We start from the raw sequence: 18,612 nt of genomic DNA, 5'->3' as shown, positions 1-18,612 counted from the left end.
TTTTCACTAGTACAACTCATAATCTTTATTAATTTTTTAATTTTTTTGGCTGCCCCATGCAATGTGTGTGGGATCCTAGTTCTCCAACCAGGCATCAAACCCTTGCCCCCTGCACTGGGAGCTTGGAGTCTTAACCACTGGACCACCAGGGAAGGCCCTAGTACTCATTATCTTTAAAACGTCATTTTACATAATATTACAAAGAATGTACCATGCTTTATTTAATCCTTTCCATAAAGTTCGATTTTCTGGGTATTTCTAATTTTCCAGAATATTAAATAATGTTCCAATATATGTGTTTGCATAAAGTTTTATCTTGTATTCTTATTTATTTTCAGAGTGAAGTTTATTGAAGTTGGATTTATTTGATTTTGTTTGATCAAAAAGGTATGAACATTTCTGAAGATCCTGACACATATAGCTTTGAAAAAATTTTTAAAAGGAAGGACAGCATTCCAGTGAGGACAGCAAACACTATCCAGAGGAAATAAAACATCACTTGAAGATGACTCTCAAGTCCATTCAGAAGACATAGGTAGATGGCATATCTTGATAAAGAAAAACATCCTTGTCCTTATTCAAATGATTCCAGGCTGTAAAAAATAAAGAAAAACAAAGTGAGTAAACTTGACTTGATTAATGATCCATAATCCAGGTAGCAACTTAAACTTATAGTTTATATTCTAAACGTGATAGAATAGGAAAATATCTATTTGAAATTGCTAGAAAAGGTATTAACCATTATATGTTGTTAAACAAGATGCAAGATGTCTCATTCTTGATTTCTCTTTAGTCTGAACTTGCTGAGTAGTTTTAGCAGTTTCAACCAAAATTAAATTAGCATTAACATTTTAGCAGAGGAAACAGAAGTACTCTCATTTCAATAGGATAAAGACATATTTCCCTTCTTCAAAACCACTCACTAATAACTCCATAATAAAGAAAGATTATTATGAATAGCTGAATGTAACAGCATTCAAAAGAGAAGTTACTTCACTGGGATTAGGTTGTGAGCCTTCAACAATTTTATCAACAGGGACATTCTCAATGAATGGTCAGATTTCTTTGAGCTTTGAATTATTGCTACATAGAAATGTTGCTCATTCAAAACACTTGTGTTGTTTTCACCATGGAACACAGAAGATGATTTTACAATTATTCCTTTGGTTCAGTCCATTTAGACAAGCCAACAGACACACTGGAATATAAGAAAAAATTGAGATATTAGAGGCTGAGTAAAGATAAGGGCAGTAGCAATGGAAGGAAAATGATGCAATTCCAAAAAGTCTTCCAGCAAGACACATTGAATCCTGGACAGTGGAGGTAAAGGAGGAGGTACAGGTGCCAGTGGGGGTCTGTTACCTGGATGATGACTGAATAGGTTCCACAGAGGGTCTTGGACAACTGAATGACCACTCTAATGAGGCAGATGATCACTTGAAGTCCACTGAGAGCTATGAGAATAGAAAATAAGATGATGTTCCATTCCACTACGTGTGCGGGTTCCAGGCACTGAATCCATTCTCTGGAATCTGTAAGAAAACTGAGAGAGAAGAAGGAGTTGGTCAACATGACGTGTGGCCAAGCTTAAAGACTTGGATAAATATTGAACATGTGGTATGCACAGCACTGGGCTATGTTTATTGTGAACACGCTTGCCTCAGACAATTCTAATTCACTTAAGAGGCAAGATGCATACTGAAGAATTCAACAGCAATGAGAAGTTGCACATGTCAACACCAAGAGAGGCAGAGAGTGACCATTTCCTAGGAGCCTGAAGTTAGCCCAGGCTCTCAGGGACAGGGCTGAGTTAGCATTGGATATAAAATAACAGGGAGTAAAACAGCAAAGAGAAATGGTGCTAGTTATGCCTATACTCTGTCCCAAAGCCCTTTATAACAGTGGTTCTTAAATTTGAGCATGTATGCATGCGTGCTCAGTTGTGTCTGACTCTTTGCGACCCCATGGACTGTATCCTGCCAGGCTCCACTCTCCATGGGATTTCCCAGGCAAGAATACTGAAGTGGATGCCATTTCCTTCTCCAGGGGATCTTTCCAACCCAGGGATTGAACCCGAGTCTCTTGTGTCTCCTGCATTACAGGCAGGTTCTTGCTGAGCCACTGGAAAAGTGCAAATTTGATCATACATTGATTATCTGGAAGGCTTGTGAAAATGCAGATTCCTGGGCCCCAGCCCAGAACTTCAGATTCAGAAGGTTTGGATGGGACTGGAGATTTTGTGTTTCTAAGTTCTCAGGTGATGCTGCTGATCTGGCATCCACTGTATGTTCTGCAGCTTTTAAGAAGATTGAGATTATGAAGGGAAAATGCAAAAGACCCAGAGGTTTGATTTGTCTAGCTAAGCATAGGATTCTGAGGATTAAATCACCTTCACTTTAAGGTAATCTTAAAACCATGCTGAATTATCCTGACTGACTTTTGCCCACTTCCAGGTCAGTTATGGCCATTAGCATTTCTCCAAATGTGACACTTTCTTTGTCGAACTAAATTGAAATAAAAACTGATTGCCTCAAAAAATTTTTTTAAAAAATCCCCTGAAGAAAAACAATCAAGTCCAATTACAGGACAGAGTTGTTTGTAAATATCTTGTTAATAGCAAGATGATTTTTCCCAAAGCAGCAATTCAGGCAACCTTGGTGCTAGCCAAGTGGCACGTAACTTTCCTTCTTCCCTTTCTTCATTTCCTTTTCTCTATGTTCTGGGACATTCAGAGGCACTCTTTAAAATTTCTTAATATTGCTAATGGATGTCTCAAGTGGCAAGCAGTACTGAATATGGACTCAGAATTCCTGGATCTGTAGGATCTAGGGCTAGGGATTTTACCTCTTTGATGTGGACAATGGGTATAAAATACCTAGCCCTAGGGTTATTGTGAATATTTGAAGAGAGGAACGTAGAAATGCTTTGGAATCTATAAAGCACGATGCAGATGTAATTTCCTGTGATCATTTCCCAAGAGCCACTTCATACACCCTCCTAATCCTAGTTCAATCTCAGTTACCAGGAAAGATAATCACTTCAAGATCCTTTCTCTAGACTGTTCCCAGTCTATCCTTTGCACAGATCATCCAACACCTTAAAGGAAGATGACTTGCAAGATTTCTATTTTTATCCTAGGATATGGTTCTATTTATTTTCCTTGTATAAATAGAATGAGGCATGAGTGCACTAGCAGGGTCTGGGAAGCAACAGAGAGGTTTGCCCTGATGTTCATTTTCTCCACAATCTCTATACACAGTTTAACACAGCATTTACTTCATTGTGTTATAAATATATCCATAGCTATATCTGTGTATCTAGTTCCTCACGAAATAGTGTACTGTGAGAATACTGTAGTGATTTACCCATCTCTGAACAGGCACATCTAAGGCCTAAGGCAGTGCTTGGCACATTGCAAAGATCAACAAATGCTTGTTGAATGAGACTGATTCAGGACCCTCACTGGTCAGGATGCCAGAGGCTGAACCAATGGCTGAACTTTCCCACCACTTAGCAGATGGAAGACATCATGTGGTAAAGAAGGTTATGCAAAGCCATGATTTTAATAATAAAACTTGATGCATTGAGAGATTATTACATTTAATTTGTGCTTTACTTCTGTTTAATTTTCAATTATGTGAAATGATTATTACCTCTGGTTTACAGAGTCTCAGAGATATCCAGACATTTGTCTAAGGCCATACAGTTTGTAAGTAGGAGATGGGGAGAAGCCCTGTGCTCCAAGGGAAATGTACGTTTTAAGGTTGTCATCTCAGCAGAATGTTCTCTTAGGTTTGTGTGAGTTTCTAGAGGGAAGTGAACCTGTGTGATTTATTTTTGATTCTCTAGCACCTAATCCAAGGTCTGGACATAGTAGGTGCTTAATAAATATTTGTTGACTAAATGTACATATAAATAGCCAATCTGGGGAGGAACTTCTCTGGTGGTCCTGTGGCTAAGACTCCAAGCTCCTAACGCAGGGGGCCCAGTAGTGATACCACAAGCTGCGATGAAGATCAACGATCCTGCAAGGCACAACTAAGACCTGGCACAACCAAAAAATACATAAAATAAACATAAATATTAAAAAAAGAACTGATTTGGGCAACTTTTGCATTGAAATTGGAGCCTTATTTGGTTTGGTGGTGGGGAAAAGTTTAAGGGTTGACAGCATAAAAAATGACTCTTTGTACCCAGTGGGACATTCTACATTAAGGCCCTCTTTCCTGAGCCCCTTCAGTCCCAAAGGAGTGTCTCCTCCAAGTGTTCAGAAAAAACCTGAAATAATTTTCTAGGTTCTCGGACCTGAAGGAGAGCTCTGCTCACACATGTGGCATCTTGTGGAAGCTTTAGAATAAAAGCAACTATGGGCTCTTCCTGCACTGGAAGGTGGATTCTTAGTCACTGGACCACCAGGGCAGCGCCATGGATGAGGCTGAACAATAGAGCCAGTCATGGGGAATTGAGAAGAAAGTGTACATTCCCCAAAGAAAGGTACAGACTCTCCCTCATTTATTCCTTTAGAATTCTGAGCACAGAATGAGATGGGAGAGATTCAGTGGATCTCTCCTGTATCTCTGTCTGGGCCCTTCTTCTCCTTGAGCTGAAGGGCCTATGAGTCCAGTACAATGCTGGTGTGCCACATTCGGTAATCCAGGCTTGGGTCCCTCAGCACCTGACTGAACTACCAGCCTTCAGAGCAAGACCACCCCTTGGACTCTTCTTTAGGACACACTCAGTAAGCTCCTGACTGCTTCCACAAACTCTTGCACCTACTCTGTCCTTGGATCTCAGACTGCACTTTGCTGCCCATCCTGCCTTGTTCTATCTCTGTGTGGCTCCTGATGGTATAGCCCCAGATGGCACCATTCGAGGGCACTATGATGCTCTCCCAGCCAAGCCATTTTACATCTGTAAGAGTCTACATGTCCAATGTGCTTTGGCCACAAAACAAGACTGACTTCTCAGAACAACTTAGATCCCCAAAGCTCCAGCAATTGCCAGACTACAATAACCATGAAGCTGTTCTGCAATAGAGCAGAAACATGGCTTTCATCTGGAAATGCTCATGACAGCCTTAATGTACTGTCATGCATGTTGCATTAAAAGACTGGAAGAAAAAAATATATATAAACAATGATCTATGTAGGAACAAATTGGTCAGAATATCAGTAAACTATTAAGAAAATTCTGGACTAAGGTAAACACAAAGTGATCACAGAAAGTGAGTATGAGCATGAAGTCAGGTGTTTCTGACTTTCAGATATCCTCCCAAATCAGGGAATTATTCCTTACCGTCCTGCAGTGCCTTCAAAGGCATATTCCCAGCCATCAAGGGTACGGCAATACGGACCTTGAAGAAGGCCCAGAGCAGATATGACCAGGCAGTATCCAGAGAAAGCAGTTCCAAGAGCAGAAAAGATCATCGACAGCAGTGTCTAAATTAAACATAGAAGGAGGTTAGTGCCATAGAATGAGATAAGAGGATATTGTAAGCAAATGGTCAGATAGGTAACCTTCCCCTACTCATCCAAGCCTATTGCAGTCTGTGCGATACCGATGTCCACAGAAAAACAGAAACATTTAATCCAAACCCACTTGATCTGAAAAGTAAGTTTTTAAATGATTTTTTTCCTTGGCATGTCACAGAGAAAATTAGTTAATTTACCAAATTTCTTCCTTTCTTTTTTTCTGGAAGTTTGGTATCAAAATAATGATCAATTCATACATGAATACAATGAAGAGATGTGATCAATCAATCTATACTTCTTTATTGAAGACATGTTATTTCTTAGGTAAGGTGGGTTCTCTAAGAATCAAAAGTTATGATCCTTGTTTTTCTCTTAAGAAGATGATAACTGAATATCTTCACATACAGTACTATGCAGGGAAATAGCAGGTGTTAGCCTAATTTCCTTGGCATGTCACAGAGAAAATTAGTCAATTTACTGAATTTCTTCCTTTTTTTCTGGAAGTTTGATATCAAAATAATGATCAACTCATACATGAATACAATGAAGGGATGTGTATCAATCAATCTATACTTCTTTATTGAAGACATTATTTCCTAGGTATGGTGGATTCTCTAAGAATCAAAAGTTATGATCTTTTTATTTCTCTTTAGATCATAATTGAATATCTTCACATACAGGAATATGCAGGGAAATAGCAGGTGTTAGCCTATATGGTCATATTTATACTCAAGTGAGAATGGATTGATGGGGAGCAGAGTGTTTGCATTTGAGTAGAAAGAATGAGCAATGTTCACTGATAGATCTATACAAGCTAAGTTGTGAGATTAAGTAGGTTGGTCTAATCTAAAACGGAATTCCACATCTCTACAAATGACCTAATTTTGTTCCTTTTTATGGCTGAGTAACATTCCATATATAAAATAGATAGCTAGTGGGAACGTACTATAAAGTATAGGGAGCTCAGCTTGGTACTCTGTGATAACCTAGAGGGTGGGATGGGGGTGCTGAGGTAGGCTCAAGAGGGTGGGGATATATGTGTATATATACAGCTGATTCACTTCATTGTATAGCAGAAACTAACACAACATTGTAAAGTAATTATACTCCAGTAAAAAGAATAAGAAGGAATTCCTGCAGAGGAGTAGAGGGGAGAAGTTTATGAAGACCAAATGGGTATCGTGCTGATACTGAGAAAACAGGGTCAATAGGACATGATCCAACTTATAAAGTGAACGCGGCTTAGAGATCCAGGCAAAAGACAGCCTTGGATGCTGGATCAAGGAGATCAGACTTCATCCTTCTGGGCAAGTGGCTTCTCTCCTCCCACAACTTTTCATTAAAAATTTTTCAAGTTTACACAGAAGTTGAAAGTATACTACCCTTTACTTAAATTCACCTCTTGTGACATCTACCGTTTTTGCTTGCTCTTCCTCCCTCCTTCTCTGTAGGTATATGTACATCTATACACACATCAATTATTTATCTAAATATACATTTATTACATTTTTGTTGCTTAACCATTTGAAAATAGGTTGCAGGTATTGGGATATCTCATCCCTAAACACCAGTACTTATCTTCCAAGAATAAATATATTCTGCTGCTGCTGCTGCTGCTGCTAAGTCGCTTCAGTCGTGTCCGACTCTGTGCGACCCCATGGACGGCAGCCCACCAGGCTCTGCCGTCCCTGGGATTCTCCAGGCAAGAATACTGGAGTGGGTTGCCATTTCCTTCTCCAGTGCATGAAAGGGAAAAGTGAAAGTGAAGTCACTCAGTCGTGTCCGACTCTTAGCGACCCCATGGACTGTAGCCTACCAGGCTCCTCCATCCATGGGATTTTCCAGGCAAGAGTACTGGAGTGGGGTGCCATTGCCTTCTCCAAAATATATTCTATTACTCTGCAATTGGTTTTGACTTTTTTGTACAGGAGCCAATGAAGGTTTATGCACAAGGCTACATCTCTTTAATTTCCTTTAATCTATACTATTCATACTGACTTTTTTTCTTTCAGGATATTCAATTATTTTTTAAGAGTCCCAGCCAGTTTTCTTGTAGAAAGTCTCACATTTAGGGATTTTCTGATTGTTTCTTCACAACTGGACTTGGATGAAACATTTTGGCAAGAACACTTGATCTGTGTGTGTCCATTATGGGCCTCTCACTGCTACTGATGATGCTAAATTTGATCTTTTGGTTAAAGTGGTGTCCTTTGGATCTATAAATGGATATTTTCTACTTTGCAATTAGGAAGTAATTTGCAAGCTAGTACTTAGATACTGTCATATCTTGTTCCCAAAAGACATTTCAATGGATGGATTTGGCATCTACTGATCCTCATACTCACTGATTGCCAATTATCATAACCAGTGGTTGTATTATGTGCTGTGCTTCATCGCTCAGTTTTGTCTGACTCTTTGCAACCACATGGACTAGAGCCCACCAGGCTCCTCTGCCCATGGGGATTTTCCAGGCAAGAATCCTGGAGTGGGTTAACATGTCCTCCTCCAGGGGACCTTCCCAACCCAGGAATCGAACCCAGGTCTCCCACATTGCAGACATATTCTTTATCGTCTGAGCCACCAGAGAAGCCCAATCCTGCTTTCTAATTCTATCATTTTTCATACATTTGTAAGTTATCATTTTTCTGCACAGAAGAACTTCTATTTCTTGTTTCTCTTCTCTGCCTCTCTCTTTCTGCTTTATTGTGGACTCGTGGATTTTCTAATTCATTGTGTTATACTCATAATTGTTATTATTTTAGGTGCTCAAATGGCCCACATATGACCAGTGGGAACATCCCTTCAAGTCAATCCCTGTGCCCTTGGACATATGCCTGTCATTCTTGAGCATATCCTTGCTTTCTGGCACAAGTTATCCCTAGACTTGGAAGGTGGCACTAGGGGTAAAGAATCCACCTGCCATTGCAGGAGATGTGAGTTTGATCCCTGGGTTTGGAAGATTCCCTGGAGAAGGGAATGGCTATCCACTCCAGTATTCTTGCCTGGAGAATCCTATGGACAGAGGAACTTGGTGGGCTATAGATCATGGGGTCGCAAAGAGTCAGACACGACTGAAGCAACTTAGCACATAGACCTGGAATAGCCCTTTTCCCAACAAGCCATAGAATTAGCTTTTGGGCAAGGAAGTGACATGAGCCAATAAATTATTTTGGAAACTTTTTATAACAAGGGTAGCCTAACAACCAGAAGTGAGTGAGCCCCAAAGAAGAATTCTATGTGGAGAAAACTTCAAGTCGTGTTGACAAAGACATGCACTGGATGGAAAGACATTAAAGAGGCAATGAGTAGCTAGAGGTGGGATGAAAAAAATTCCAAAGTTTGGGACTTGAATAAAAAAGAGACAGAAACTGGGATGCCAAGAAATGTAGTTTGGTTAGGGAGAAAATTTAATTTAGTTTTAAAAATGTTGATTTCATGTGAGAGTAAGATGGCCAAACAAAAACATAGAGAAGCCAGTTGATAAATTCAAAAGCTGAGATCATTAAAAATGAGAAGAAAAAACCTGTGATTTTTGGAACAAAATTTATCTCAAATTATATTTCTTTGTTTAGAATTATTTGATGAATGTAACATTGATATCAATAACCTCAGTTATGCAGATGACACTACCCTTATGGCAGAAAGTGAAGAAGAACTTAAGAGCCTCTTGATGAAAGTGAAAGAGGAGAGTGAAAAAGTTGGCTTAAAGCTCAACATTCAGAAAACTAAGATCATGGCATCTGGTCCCATCACTTCATGGCAGATACATGGGGAAACAGTGGCTGACTTTATTTTTGGGGGGCTCCAAAATCACTGCAGATGATGACTGTAGCTATGAAATTAAAAGACGCTTACTCCTTGGAAGGAAAGTTATGACCAACCTAGACAGCATATTAAAACACAGAGACATTACTTTGCCAACAAAGGTCCATCTAGTCAAGGCTATGGTTTTTCCAGTAGTCATGTATGGATGTGAGAGTTGGACTATAAAGAAAGCTGAGCGCTGAAGAATTGATGCTTTTGAACTGTGGTGTTGGAGGAGACTCTTGAGAGTCACTTGGACTGCAAGGAGATCCAACCAGCCCATCTTAAAGGAGATCAGTCCTGGGTGTTCATTGGAAGGACTGATGTTGAAGCTGAAACTCCAATATTTTGGCCATCTGATGTGAAGAGCTGACTCATTGGAAAAGACCCTGATGCTGGGAAAGATTGAAGGCAGGAGGAGAAGGGGATGACAGAGAATGAGATGGTTGGATGGCATCACTGACTCAATGGACATGAGTTTGGGTAAACTCTGGGAGTTGGCGATGGACAGGGAGGCCTGGCATGCTGCAGTCCATGGGATCGCAGAATCAGACACGACTGAGCGACTGAACTGAACTGAACATTGATATGTGATAATTATGGAAAATCAAGAAAAAGTATTTTAAAAATGAAAGAAAGAAAGAACAATTATGTTTTGTTTCCCTATTTGATATTAGTGATCTCATTGGCAGCTTCACATAGGATGAAAGCTCTTTTAAATTATGTTTGTCATATTGATTATAATAAAGTTTTGCCTCCTCATAAGATGAAATAAATAGTTATTTTTGCAGTAGATTTCTGTTATACTTTGTAAAAAAAATATTACCTACTCATCAAAGCCATCTTTGAAAGAGGAAGAAGGATGTTTTCAAAAGACTGAGTTCCTTATTTACCAAATGTAGCCTTAAGCAGTTTGCTGAAAGGGTAAGTGGAGAACTTTCTCATTTGGGGAAGTTGCAACCATAGCATAATATATATATATATATATATATATATATATATATGTATACATGTATAGATTACACTCTAATGAGAGGATACAATTGCACAATCAAAGTAGCCTCAAAATAAAGTGGGAATAAGACTCTCTCTGAGTCACAGTTTAATTTTCTATAAAACGTAGATGATGCAGATGGTTATAGCACCTAGGGCTAGTTCAAAAATTAAAGGATAGAATGCATATAAAAATTATTTGAAAAGTGAACAATATAATCTAAATATTATCTATTATTTCAAGTGTTCTTATTTGGCCAAGATTTGTTTTCCAAAGATAATGACCCACAGAATATTGGCAGAAAATGACACTCCACAGAGGAAATGATAGCAACCAAGAAGTTCATGGGGTTCAAGTCATGCTGCTCCAATGTATGGCATCTTGGCATATTAATATCTTAAGCTGAAGGAGTTTGAGGAAACAGCAGAAGCAGGAGGTTCACTCTGTCTTACCTCCCCCACCTTTTCACTCTTCTTCGTTGAAACAGGTCATAAAACTCCCATATGAAAAGTACCCTCCCTGCACCAGGAGGAAGGAAGACATTCCTACAACCAGACTGGAAATTTGGGGCTAAGAAATCTGCGTAAACCTTGTTAAACTAAACCTTACTTTCCAAGTTACTTTTTCACCATTTAGTACTCCTAGCCCAAACCCCTCTGACCTGCCAATTCTTTGCAAGTTGATTGTTGTTTCTTTGTCTAAAAGGTACAGAAGCTTCCTACTCTGGTCTTAACTTTGGGTCTTCATTCTTTTGTGTAGACTCCTGTGGAAGTCTCACCAAAACACAGAAATATTCTATAAAATCTGTATGCTTTTCTCAACTTGTCTTTGTCAGTTTAATTTTCAGACCTAGTTAGGGACCCTAAAAAGTGGAGGAAAACTTCTTTTCTTTCTTACAGTTTCTGTCACCCACCATGGAGTGCCATCTCCTGAGGACACCCTGCTCAATCCTGAGGTTGCAGTCAGAGACCCTAGACCTCTGACATAAGCTGGCAGAAGAATTCTTGCTGAGTTAGTTTCTTAGATCTCTACCTGGGTGGGCCAGTTGGACGAAGATGATAAAGATCCATTTCTTTCCAGATTCAGACTGGCAGGAGAAAAGCATTTGTAAGAATTAGTTTTTGAGATTGTGACTCTGATTACAATTTGGTTTTGGCGTATTCATTGGTTATTTTTAAAAACTATTTATTTTTATTTATTTATTTAGCCATGCTGGGTTTTAGTTGCGGCACACGGGATCCTTGGTCTTCATTGCAGCACGTGGGATCTAGTTCCCCGACCAGGGATCAAACCCAGGCTTCCTGCATTGGGACCTCAAAGTCTTAGCCACTGTACCAACAGGGAAGTCCCCAAATTGGTTATTGATCCTTTCCCTCCCCAAAATAGGTATTGCTTTCCTGATTGTCTCTTGTTTTGTGTCCTCAAAACTTGGCTTGGCTTTCTGCCCATGGCGGCATGCAAATGTCAGTTCTTGCTTTTGTAGATGGCCAAATGTCAGATTGTAAGCCCTGTAAGTATGACTGTACAGAAATGTGATTGTGCCCCATTTGTGGCTAGCATCCTCCCAACTGCTCTTGTCTAAGTCTTTTTTCTTTTGGCTATTGTACAGTCAGGCCCCTCAAGATGGCGCTCTTTTGTAAGTATCCTGATCAACCAGTGCCTGCTTCACCTACACCTTACTCACAAGACTGACCTTTCTATGTACTTGCCTCAGGCCTCAGTTAATGATTGTTCTTATTAAAGGACCAGTGAGAGGTGTGCCCTTCTGATGGTTTCCCTGGTAACTAATGAGACAACTGACGTAAATTCCACTATAGCTGGCAATCTCCTCCCACCACCCCAGGGAGTGAAGACTGCCACCATATCCTGCCTGCCATCCACTGCACATGGATGGGGGTGGGGGTGGGGAGTGTCACTCTAGGACCTTGCTTCAAGTGTGTAAGGGCCCCCATCCATTAAATCTCTAATGTCTCAGTTGCTGACTCCAGGAGCTTTCCTCTGTCTTGAAGCTTGTAGGCCTGTGGGAGTAGCCCAACAGCTATCTTTGGAAGAGATTTTGGAATTTAAGAAGGCTGTATCTCTTATAATCTATTTAGGGACATCTTTTGTGCCTGTGGGCTTCCCTGATGGCTTAGACAGTAAAGAATCTGCCTGCAATGTTTGAGACTGGGGTTCGATCCCTGGGTTGGAAAGATCCCCTGGACAAGGGAATGGTTACCCACTGCAGTATTCTGACCTGGAGAATTCCGTGGACTGAGGAGCCTGGCAGGCTATTGTTCATGGGGTCGCAAAGAGTCGGACACGACTGAGCAACTTTCACATTTGTGCCCATGGTTAAGTGCTGACTTTGAGTCACTTGATAAGTATACCTTTGGTTTAAATACTTGAAATATTTTTTTTAAGAGCTGTACGGTTAGAAGTTGGCTGCATTGGAGGTTGATATTAAGAGATTGGTAGAAACTTTTTCAAAAAAGCTTTCTCTCCTAAGTGGCAATAACACTCTGTACTCACAGGAAAAGAAAACATGCGGAAGGCTTTGTAGAATGATTTATGAAAATGTTCCAAACACACGCAGATCTAAATCTAGAACATAGAGATATTTCCATTTGCATCATAGCTGGAAATCTTCTCCCTGATATAAGGAAACAACTTGAGGATAATGTAGTCTAATGGGCAGGTCAGCCTCTTGCTATCAGGCAGGCTACAACTCAGTTCTTCAAGGAATGAAAATACGATTGTCCTTATCTTACAAACTGAGTCTTTACAAAACCAGAAATGCAGCTGTAAAACCAAAAGTTCACCAAACCTTACCAATCCCCAAACCTCTTCTAACACAAAATGTTGGCAGAAATTATAAAAAATCAGAAACAGTTATAAAAGACATTATAAAAGATTGGAAACAGAAGAGTTCTGCACTTAAGAAAAAGAAGAAAAAATTTAAGCAGGGTTACCCCAGTCCTCTGATAATAGACAAATATGTCCTAAAACTCCATCTGAGAGAAAACCTGTATCTTTTCTCTGTCTCTCAGAGGTTACTCTTACCATGTCATTGAAATGTAAACATCCCAGGAGACAGCTAAACCACGGTTCACAACCATCTGAGTTGAAGGGTGTCAGGGAACGTTTAACAGGAGGATTCCTGTGTGCTGTTTTCTGTCTTGCATAAATCCTCTGTTCCTTATTAGCTCCTGATTGCAGGAGCGAGAGGAGCAGCAAGCTGCTCCCAGGACTGAGGAATACATGCATTTCCTCCATTTGCTTTCCCATACTGTGAAAGTGATTCTTTATGACCCTCTTCCTTTATGATATGGATTGTCTTCTAGCTTTATGACTTGTTTCCTTGGTAATTTGTAAGTCTGGTCTTTTGATCTTTATCTTTGCTGAAAAAGCTACCTTGCAACACAGTATATATACTAACACTATGTTGAATAAAGCACTCTGTTCCATCAGAGCTTGGGTCCCTGTGTCTTTCTTTCTCTTTCTTTCCCTCTCTCTATCTCTCTCTTCCTCAGGCTAATTCTCTGGAGTGTGGAAACCTGCTGAGCTCACTTTCTTGCCTGGGCTTTCAAGACCTCCTCGAGAGGGCGCACTGTGCCTTCGTGAGCGGTGCAAGCCCTGTGTCAAGGGCGTTATTGGTTCTCTGCGTAAACCAGGGAATATCAATCTCTTTCTCTCTTCTACTTTCTTATTGTCGACTCCGGACCACCAGGTTCTGGTCCATTAAAGAACCCCAACAGAAGGGAAAAAAGGAAGAGACCTAAAAAAATCAAGCTATTATGAAAGCTTCCTGACTCAAAATCTAGCCCACAGTGTCCATAAGTTTACTTGTCAAAGGCAGGTACAAATCTTAAAAGCCATCTCCACTGATATCAGTAAAAAGCTTTAGATATAAGAATGGAAAACCATAACTTGTTCTATCTGCACTTGAAGAATTATAGAAGAATTTGGATTCTTCTGTATACTAATGAGTTTTGTATTAAGGTACCTGACACACGGCTAAAGTTTAAAAAATAAAAGCTATAAGATCTCTATTTGTGTCTGTCTGTATGCTTATTTGGGCTTCCCAGGTGGAGCTGGTGGTAGAGAACCCGCCTGCCAAACCAGAAGACTTAAGAGCCATGGATTCCATTCCTGGGTCAGGAAGATCTCCTGGAGGAGGGCATGGCAACCTACTCCAGTATTCTTGCCTGGAGAATCCCCATGGACAGAGGAGCCTGGCAGGCTACAGTCCATAGGGTCACAAAGAGACACGACTGAAGCGACTTAGCACACACATATGCCCATATGCTTATTTCTTCAATGTATGTATGTTATAGGGACTTCTCTAGTGGTCTAGTGGTTAAGAATTCACCTTCCAATGCAGGGGCCATGGGTTAAATTCCTGGTCTGGCAACTAAGATCCCACATGCCGCAGGACAACTAGGCAGTGCGCTACAATTACTGAGCCCATGAGCAACAACAAAGAAAAGAGAAAAAAATGAGAAAGCCCTCACACAGCAACAAAGAGCCCATGCACTGTGAATAAGACCCACTGTGGCCAAAAATAATAAAAAATTTTAAAAATATATTTATGTTATAGTTGTGCAATATTTTCCTACCTCCCAATGGTATCACCAAATTAATCTGTAAAATCTCTCAAAGTTCTATTCAAATTAGTGTAGAGATAAGAAGTTAAGTTTTCTTAAACTCTCAAAAATATAAAAACTGATCCAAAGCTTCAGTCTTGATCTGGAATAATCTGGTAAATAAAGCTGGTTTTTACCTATTTTTAAAAATTTATTTTTAACTGGAGGAAAATTGCTTTACAATGTTGTGTTGGTTTCTGCCATACAACAACATGGATCAGCCGTTAAGTATACATATATCCTCTCCCTCTTGAACCTCCCTCCTACCCTTCCCCCATCCTACCCCTCTAGGTTGTCACAGAGTACTGCGTTGAGCTCCCTGTGTTATATAGCAACTTCCCATTAATAAAGCTAGCTTTTAAATTGTTGAAAATTTTTTAAAAAGGCGTATCTTTAGAGTTGTCAGCATTAAATATAATGCTGCTGCTGCTAAGTCGCTTCAGTCGTGTCCGACTCTGTGCGACCCCATAGCCGGCAGCCCACCAGGCTCCACTGTCCCTGGGATTCTCCAGGCAAGAATACTGGAGTGGGTTGATGCAGTCATACAATATTTTTCTACTTAGGTTTACCGGTGAAACAAACATCCTAATCTGTACTAGATGTTTAAGATGATAGAACTATAAATTCAGCCTAAAACCAAAACAAATAATAAAAGTGAATTATTTAATGTTTCCTAAGCACAGTAGTTAACAAAAGAGAGAGAAAAACTGTATGATTAATTTTTTAGGTGCTTTGTTTTTATGATTCTTACATTTGTTTAATATATATACATTATAAAATTTGTCAACCAGAAAAATAACAAGATAATGGCCACCTTTGTCTAGTGTCTCATAAAGTTTTCATGAATAACCTAAGCATGATTAAGAACAAGTCAATTAAATAAATATATGATAAAAGTTTATAAATAAACTTTCAACACTAATTATGTTTTATAAAATGTCTACTTTAAAATAGCTTCCTCACCAAATAGATGAGGGAGATTAAGACTTACAAACTTCCAGTTGAAAAGTAAATTAGTCACAGCTGAGATATACAGCAAAAGAAAACAAAAAACTTCTTAAATCTTTTTGCTAACCTGAAACCTTAAAGTTATAAGTTAAGTGATAGAAATTAATTGGATATCTAGATCATTTCTGAACAAGATAAGGTACTGAAACATTAATTACTGAACATAAGTTTACTTACTTTTTTCTTCCTATTACAGTGGAAATAAAAGCATTTGAGCTTGTTAGTGAACATGTCTTGTGCCACGCTGAGAAATTGTAGTAATATTATGAGGAAACGTATACTTCCAGAAATTATGAAATAATATGATATATTCATAAACTTTCCAATCAATAGAATGTTGATATGTAACAGTTCATAATTGCTTACTTCTTAGTTTACAGTAGAAATTAAAATTTCTAAAGGTTAAGAATTCTAATTAACATATATAATTAAAGTTCGGTTCAGTCACTCAGTTGTGTCCAACTCTTTGCAACCCTATGGACTGTCACACGCCAGGCTTCCCTGTCCATCACCAACTCCCAGAGCCTATTCAATCAAAGTTACTAGAAGTAATAAAGGAATGACTCTGTACGGAAGGAAAGTAGGATGTGCTTTTGATTAAAGGTATGAGTTATAGAGATGAGTTTTGTTAAGGGAAAAGAGTAATTCCAAATAAAATAATTGGTTGTTTCAGAAAGTGGAAGAGGAGAAAAAACGACAAATTGGCTGAATACAGAGAGTTGAAAAAAGAGAGAGAGAGGAAATCTTCTGCAGTCAATCTGGCTTTAATATGAAAAGTTGTTTCACTAAGTTGTGTCTGACTCTTTGCAACCCAACGAACTGTAGCCCACAGGCTCCCCTGTCCATGGGATTTCCCAGGCAAGAATACTGAAGTAGGTTGCCATTTCCTTCTCCAAAGGGTCTTCCCAAGCCAGAGATCAGGAACCTGTGTCTCCTGCTTGGCAGACAGATTCTTCACCAGTGAGCCACATGGGAAGCCCCCAATGTCAAAAGCACATGGATGAAAAGCTAGAATGGGGTCTTATCACAAATTTTATTGGACTGTTGGTCTCCTCTTGATAAGAAATCATGAAAGGTGTTTAACCTTTTGTGTAATCTACCCAGAAGCAAAGATTTTGTGTTTTATCAAAATAATTTCCTGGGCTTCATATTGTTTTACTACATCTTTGATTATTTAAGACAGTAGAGTCTTCATTACTTAGAGTCAAAGGTTTTTGCTTGTTTGTCTATTTTGTCCTACAATTATGTAACTTTCTGTATTTACCTTTGAAATTGTTTATCTTTAGTGAAATGGATCACAAGTATTGTTTCACAGTGATTTGTGATCCTATTAATATTTGATATTTTTGACAAATTTACCCCCGAATCAAATTCTAAAGTCCTTTTGACCTCCAACTAACTTTGGGATTTTCCAGAGGACCAGTAAAACATCTCTATAATATTTTCTCTTTCCTTAAAAAGAGAGAGAGAAGGAGAGGGAGAGAATAATTAGGTTTACTTGATATATTAAATTACATGGGAAGCTTTGTCAAATAAGAAGTGATTTTTAGGTGGTTCTGGAAGGGGAAAACATGTACACCCACGGTGGATTCATGTCAATGTATGGCAAAACAAATACAATATTGTAAAGTTAAAAAATAGAAAATAAACTAATTAAAAAAAAAAGAAGTGATTTTTAACCTTTTTAGGTTATATTTGTAGGGCGCATGTTACTAATGTAAATGTTCCACAAATTATATGGCATTCCTAGAAAAGTATGTCCTAATATAATGTTGTGTGTATGTGTGCTCAGTCATGTCTGACTCTTTGTGATCCCATGGACTCTAGCCTGCCAGGCTCCTCTGTCCGTGGGATTTCCCAGGCAAGAATACTACAGTGGATAACCATTTCCTCCTCCAAGGGATCTTCCCAACCCAGGGATCAAACCTGAATCTCCTGCATTGGCAGGCGTCTTCTTATACCACTAGTGACTCCTGGGAAGCCCCAGTATAATGTTATCAGTCATAATTCTAGTTATTATCTTAAAATGTTGTATGTCTCAGAAATAATCAAAGTTTATTGTCTTTTGTATTATATTAAACTCTCATTAGGGCTTCCCCGATGGCTCAAAGGGTAAAGAAGTCATCTGCAATGCAGGAGACACAGGAGACTTGGGCTCAGTCCTTGGCCAGAAAGATTCCCTGAAGGAGAAAATGAGAACCCACTCCAGTACTCTTGCCTGAAAAGTTCCACGGATGGAGGAGCCTGGCAGGCTACAGGCCCAAGTGTCCCAAAGAGTCGGACATGGCTGAGTAAATAAGCACACAAAAACTCTCATCAAGTCTTTAACCATGGCCATTTTAAAGTCTTTTGTCATTTACAGAGAGTCATTGTTTTATTCTGATGCTTTTGCAGAAGTGTTTATTTTCAAGGAGATGCATAGAAAGAATGCTAACAAGTACAGATTTGTGATAACTTTAACAGCATATCACTGAACTGAGTAAAACTTTCCAAAACTCTTATAGAGAAATTGATGGATTCATAAAATGGCTAACACAAGATCACGCAGAAGAAAAATTAAGTACATGGAACTGATGAGTTATAATTCTTTATTACTTTCTCTTTAAAACACTGCTGGTTCCTTAATGTTTTGCTTTCCATATTTCAGGAAACTGTTTTCTCCTTTCTCTTCAGCTATCTATGTCTTACAGCAATTTTGTAAAGTATACCT

At 39.1% G+C, this 18,612-nt stretch overlaps 1 protein-coding gene across 1 annotated transcript in view; it reads right to left on the bottom strand.

The window, feature by feature from the left end:
* Window positions 1–327: 327 nt before the first annotated feature.
* The window catches only part of TM4SF18 (transmembrane 4 L six family member 18), a 44,025-nt gene continuing 25,740 nt past the window's right edge, over window positions 328–18,612 (bottom strand). The window contains exons 6-8 of the mRNA XM_081573911.1: window positions 5,296–5,438; window positions 1,363–1,543; window positions 328–593 (exon numbers count right to left, since the gene is read on the bottom strand). Of these exons, the coding sequence (XP_081430037.1) occupies window positions 579–593; window positions 1,363–1,543; window positions 5,296–5,438 (339 nt within the window). The 3' untranslated portion in view covers window positions 328–578. The remainder of the gene's footprint in view (window positions 594–1,362; window positions 1,544–5,295; window positions 5,439–18,612) is intronic.

Source organism: Giraffa tippelskirchi, chromosome 2, assembly GCF_054371585.1.
Source record: "Giraffa tippelskirchi isolate mGirTip1 chromosome 2, T2T-mGirTip1v1.2.pri, whole genome shotgun sequence".
Lineage (NCBI taxonomy): Eukaryota > Metazoa > Chordata > Mammalia > Artiodactyla > Giraffidae > Giraffa > Giraffa tippelskirchi.
Note: the sequence above shows the minus strand (reverse complement) of the source record. Positions and strands in the feature narration are given on the sequence as shown.